The sequence below is a fragment of the Sinocyclocheilus rhinocerous genome, unplaced genomic scaffold (assembly GCF_001515625.1).
Source record: "Sinocyclocheilus rhinocerous isolate Xijiao unplaced genomic scaffold, SAMN03320098_v1.1 scaffold861, whole genome shotgun sequence".
NCBI lineage: Eukaryota > Metazoa > Chordata > Actinopteri > Cypriniformes > Cyprinidae > Sinocyclocheilus > Sinocyclocheilus rhinocerous.
In genome coordinates, this window is record NW_015640043.1 from 879959 (window position 1) to 885317 (window position 5359).

Here is a 5359-nt window from a genome sequence, read left to right on the forward strand (position 1 = left end):
CCTTTATTAACCCCCTGGAGCCGTGTGGATTTATTTTATAATGAATGGGTGCAATTTTTTGGACTTTGGGCTACCATCCACTCCCATTATAAAGCATGGATTAGCCTGGACATTTTTTTATATAACTCCGATTGCATTCGTCTGAAAGAAGAAAGTCTTGATGGCTTGAGGGTGAGTAAATCATGGGGTAATTTTCATTTTTTGGTGAACTATCGCTTTAACAAATAATGTCATTGCAGAAAATTACCAGTACCTTTTCAGTTTTATCTTACAGTGTGAGTATCAAATGTCGCATGCTTCTGTTGTGAATCTGGTGGTGATTTATGAAATTATTGGTGAATGAGGCACGTTGCGAGCAGGCACAAAATAACATATAAAGTGTCATTCAAAATTATACATGATGCAAGTTAAAATTCAAAATTCAAACAGAGAGCTACACTTTTTTTCTCAGTATGCTCTTACTACAAAAAGTAAACCGCAAGGCAACGTTTAGAAGAAGCTCTGCGTTTCTAAATATGTAGCAGACTATGCCAAAGATGTTGCTATGTATTTTTATTTCTTACCAGTTTCCAACACTTTGGCTGATCTCCATTCGTTCCACATACAAATGTGTAGTCTTGAAATCTCTCAATTATTGTGATTACATTTTCACAGGGGCTCTGTATAGATGGAGGAATATCAGTAAGAGTGTCAAAATACAAAACTCAATTTGTCCTTTCTTTTTTTTCTCTCTCTTCTTCAAAAGAATTATAAAACTCACCTCCCCACACCTTAAGTTTGGATTCAGAGTAAAGTTCTAAAAAATAAATAAAATATATAAAAATTTAAATATTTTATTATTATCTTGGTCACAAAATCTCAACACTTTGCAATATTTATGTAGAAGTTATTTTAAATTCAAAATATAAGACTATGTGTACACAATTATTTACCTAAATGTGTATAAAGCAACCATGGAGATAATTTTTTTATCACTTATCAATCACACAATTAACATTTTAATTATTTATTGCAACTATAGGAACAGATTGGACTTGTCTGTGGAAATAAATCTTTCATCGACACCTGAAATAGACCTTTTCATTCGCAGACACGTTCAATATGGACACAACTGTCTGTGTGCGTCACAGCCTACAGTTACTGAAATCTATAATTTAACATAGGCTAGACTTACTAATTACAACCAGTGCTAAAATTTAGAGATCTTAATTTAAGCCTTAACAGAATTGGTCAGAAAGTGCAGGGTTAGAATATAATTTTAGTCAATGCTGAGTTACTTCTCCAATTTATGAGTGGTTCACACTAGTGTTGTTTTTGGCGGCCTGTTTTAATTTTAGTTTTAGTCTAGTCTTTGTGTGAAACTGTCATTTTAGTTTTTATTAGTTTTAGTCACGTTCATACTCTTTTTAGTCTAGTCAAGTTTAGCCAACCAAACATGTTAGAAGTACACACACATAAATTTAAATAAAGACGAACCCAGGCTGGCCGGCCATCGGCCCCTTTCTCTGTGTCAGACTTAACTTTGTTTGGTTTTCGTCTTCTAAATCAGTGTTTATGAAGAGACATTTTAGCATAGTTTTTATTTTGTAAACCACATTTAGTCTCGTTTTTATTCGTCAACGATATTGCATTATACATTTAATTATAGTCATCGTCACATGACCAGCATTTTCGTCTCGTCTCGTTTTCGTCACGTGATAAAGGTTCGTTGACGACGATATTTAGTCATAATTTTCGTTGACGAAAGCAACACTAGTTCACACCCTACCTTTTATTTGTTTATTTGAAATAAAATTATTTGATATAAATTTATTATTTTAAAATTGAGTAAATTATTTCAACGAAAATGGCAAAATCCTATAGTAATTATAATTGCATTGTAAAATGTCACATAACATTTACATATTAATAACCAGTTCCAGTTTAATAATTACCTCCACAATCTGACGACTACCTACATCAAAATGTAGAACATTATTTATTCCTCCAACAAACAGACTCATTGATCCTTCCTGATGGAATAAGACTGTATGACTGTAATTTCTGTTGTATAAAAGTGGAGCATAATCTGGGGGAAAAACAAAACTGGATAAAGTTATGTTGTCTAGAAAGATAGAATGTTTAGTTATTGCCTCATTTGATTATTTAAAACAATTAAAGTCTACTGTATAAGTGCATTTCCGAAACAAAAAGTGTGTAAATGACTAGTGTATATAATTAGTCTGATTACAGAGGAAGGTTGTAGTTTATTTTACGTTAACTTACCTTGTTTTAAAGTTAATCTCGGATTATAAGAGCAAAAGACGCAATGGAAGCACGCTCCATAAACAAGCCAAGGATACGCCAAATTCCTTTTGATGTGGACAGAGAAATATTGCCGTTTTAGGATCATGGTCATAACAGTTTATCTGCGCAGAGTAAAACACGAGCTCTCATGTCTTCTCTGTCAGTTTCGGAACGCTTCCTCTCTCGAGTCGAAATCAGACTCACCCGCCCTCTTCTGTCTTCCCAGCCATTTAAAAAAATGCTTTTAAATATTTGATGTATTTTTTTTAATCAACATTAATATAATGTATAAGGCGACGTTTCCACCTTATTTTTGACGCGACCATTCCGTACTTGACGGCGGTAAAGTTAGTTTGACGTTTGACATTCATTAGACATTCGGGTTTTTTGCCAATTAAACTCTTTGCAGCTTTTATGTTTTGAGCCCAAATGAACTCAGATAGACATAAATATATGCCCTTTATGTTGCACAAGGCTTAATTTCTAGGAATTAAAATAATGAATGTCAAACGTCAAACTAACTTTACCGCCGTTGTAACTTGAATGTGAGGCTTTCCGTTATTTTACCTGTACAATAACTGTCACAGTAGGCTACTTGTCAAAAGTTTGAGATCATTATGATTTTTAAATGTTTATTTTAACATTTTAATTGTACATTTTAATTAAGTCTCTTTTAGCCTTTTGAAGGCTGCATTTGATCAAAACTAGGGCTGCACGATAAATCGCATGCGATATTTAACGCGCATCTTGTCAGAAAGCCATTCTGTAATCAGCGGTAAATCTCCATCACGTGCGTGCTTTCACATTGAGCAGCATTAACTACACAGAGCCGTATTTTAGAGGTTCCGCTTTTGTGGAGATCTCGACTGTCCTGACTGGGTCCTTGCAGAAATGAGCACCTTAGCTAGAATGGCAAGTCTAACTTCTTTAATAGGTGTTGTGTTGTTTGTCTTGATGCTCTCTGCACAAAACGTACAGTAAGTCATTTTCTTCACTGCTGTTCTTCACAGTCGAGCGTCAAGATGAAACTTCTGTGCGTGCAAGTCATTAAAGATCTGCTCGATGAAGGCATCGATGTAAGACAGCACTGGAGACAGCAGTTGTGTTAGAATGTCTTCTGAATAGATATTCCTCTAACTGATATATAATTATCTGTTGATCTGTTTTCAGTATGACAAAGTTTCAAAACTAACCTCAGATGCAAAGTTTGGTGAGTGAATAACAGTTTTTGGGTCATGTGATCTCAGTAATTGTAAAGTGTGAAATAAAATGAATGACTATAAATCAAGTTAGGTATTCCCAATATGATTCTGGCCAGTACTGATTAGCTTATCTTTTTATGTTATGGCTGATATCAAAATTCTACAATATATATTAAATAATGGAATATTAAATCAAATATAAAAACTAAAATGAGTAGTTTTTAATGCTAAAGAATTGTATTAGAGTGTCATGTTTTAAATGATACTAGGAAACATTTATACTCCAAGTACATTAATGAACATTTTAAAGGAAAATGACTCCTGGGGAAATATAATTTATTTACTTATTTTAATTTTGTTTGTTGGTGAAAATAACTGTTAAGACTAGTTTAAATCTTATTATTGTTGAGTTTTCCATGAATTATTTGATGTTGATGTCAATCAATCAATCAGTCAATCAATCAGTCAGTCAGTCAAACAGCCTACAAGTGAATTTAAGCATCACAACATTAAAATGTACACTGTGAAAAATGGATATTTGAGATTTGCTAAAGACACATTTAACAATGTTATTAAAGCTGCAGTCTGTAACTTTTTTGTGTTCAAAATTTACAAAATTTATATAATAAGCGAGTACACCATGAATCCATTTTCCAAACCGTGTTTTTGGCTTGTCCTGAATCACTACGGTACACCTATAATAAGTGTTTATATTCGGACTATTTAGACTGGTTCGGGTAGGTACCGTTGCGGAGTAGCCCAGTACCTGCGTGATTCGCCATAGACATAAACAGAGAGAAGTAGCTCCGGCTACAATGTTCTTCCGCAAGACGCACGCAGTTCTGTTTATTAACCGCTAGAGCGCCAAAAGTTATGGACTGCAGCTTTAAATTATTAGTGTTAAGCAATAGTGTTGAACATTAGATAATGTCAAAGATAATTTAAATGTAAAAATCGAGGAAATGAGCAGCACAATTAAATATCCATTATATACCTTTTAAAAGTGCTTTATAAATAAAATAGATGAATGAATTATTTACTGATAATTATTATAACTTCTTTCATTTTGGCTGATAACTGATATGGTACCGATATTTTATGCATTCTTACATAATTGTCTTATCTGTTGGTATTTTATGCCATATCTCTTGCTAATTTGTCTGTTTTTCTTTTCTTTCTTTTTTTCCAGAAAGTGGAGACATTAAAGCCGGTATAGCAGTGCTGAGTTTCATTCTGTCCAGTGCTGCTAAGCATGACGTGGACAGTGAATCTCTCTCCAGTGAACTTCAGCAGCTTGGCCTCCCTAAAGGTAAGAATACAGTGGGTATAGAAAAGAACAGAAAAAACAGAATTACTGAGTTGGAAAAAGGATCAGCCTCCTCCTAAAAATGGCACACAAGGGCATTTGACTTTCAGCTGTGGTCATTTTGATTTGCTCAGCATGAAAATAGCTTTTCTGGAGCATTTCAGTCCTTGGTAACTGTGCAACTGAAGCAAACAAACATTTATGGGTGGCAAGGTACTGTCAAAAGATCTCCGGGATAAAGTTGTGGACAGGCACAAGTCAGGAGATGGATATAAAAAAAACTTTCAAAGGCTTTATAAATGCCTAGAAGCACAGTGAAGTCTATTATTAAGAAGTGGAAGGTATTTGGTACAACACAGACCCTCCCTGATCAGGACATCACTCCAAACTGATGAAAGAGAGGCGACCAAGTTACAGTAACTCTGAAGCAGCTGCAGGAATTTATGACAAAGAGTGGTCATTGTGTGCATCTGACAACAATATCACAAATTCTCCACAAATTGGGCTTGTATGGGAGGGTTGTAAGAAAAAAGCCACTCCTCAAGAAAAAACTACATGCAGTCAC

The 5359-nt window shown here is 34.3% G+C and overlaps 2 protein-coding genes across 3 annotated transcripts in view; one reads left to right on the top strand and one right to left on the bottom strand.

Moving 5' to 3' along the window:
* The window catches only part of LOC107752309 (semaphorin-7A-like), an 11945-nt gene extending 9457 nt beyond the window's left edge, over positions 1-2488 (bottom strand). The window contains exons 1-4 of one of the 2 annotated variants that reach the window (XM_016568255.1): positions 2266-2488; positions 1959-2068; positions 761-796; positions 564-659 (exon numbers count right to left, since the gene is read on the bottom strand). In XM_016568255.1, the coding sequence (XP_016423741.1) occupies positions 564-659; positions 761-796; positions 1959-2068; positions 2266-2398 (375 nt within the window). In that variant the 5' untranslated portion in view covers positions 2399-2488. Of the gene's footprint in view, positions 1-563; positions 660-760; positions 797-1934; positions 2069-2265 lie in introns of both variants that reach the window. The other variant, XM_016568254.1, reaches the window with a different exon arrangement.
* Positions 2435-5359, top strand: part of LOC107752351 (COMM domain-containing protein 4-like) — a 9862-nt gene continuing 6937 nt past the window's right edge. Inside the window, exons 1-5 of the mRNA XM_016568300.1 lie at positions 2435-2445; positions 3129-3198; positions 3297-3362; positions 3457-3496; positions 4678-4797. Coding sequence (XP_016423786.1) covers positions 2435-2445; positions 3129-3198; positions 3297-3362; positions 3457-3496; positions 4678-4797 — 307 coding nt within the window. The remainder of the gene's footprint in view (positions 2446-3128; positions 3199-3296; positions 3363-3456; positions 3497-4677; positions 4798-5359) is intronic.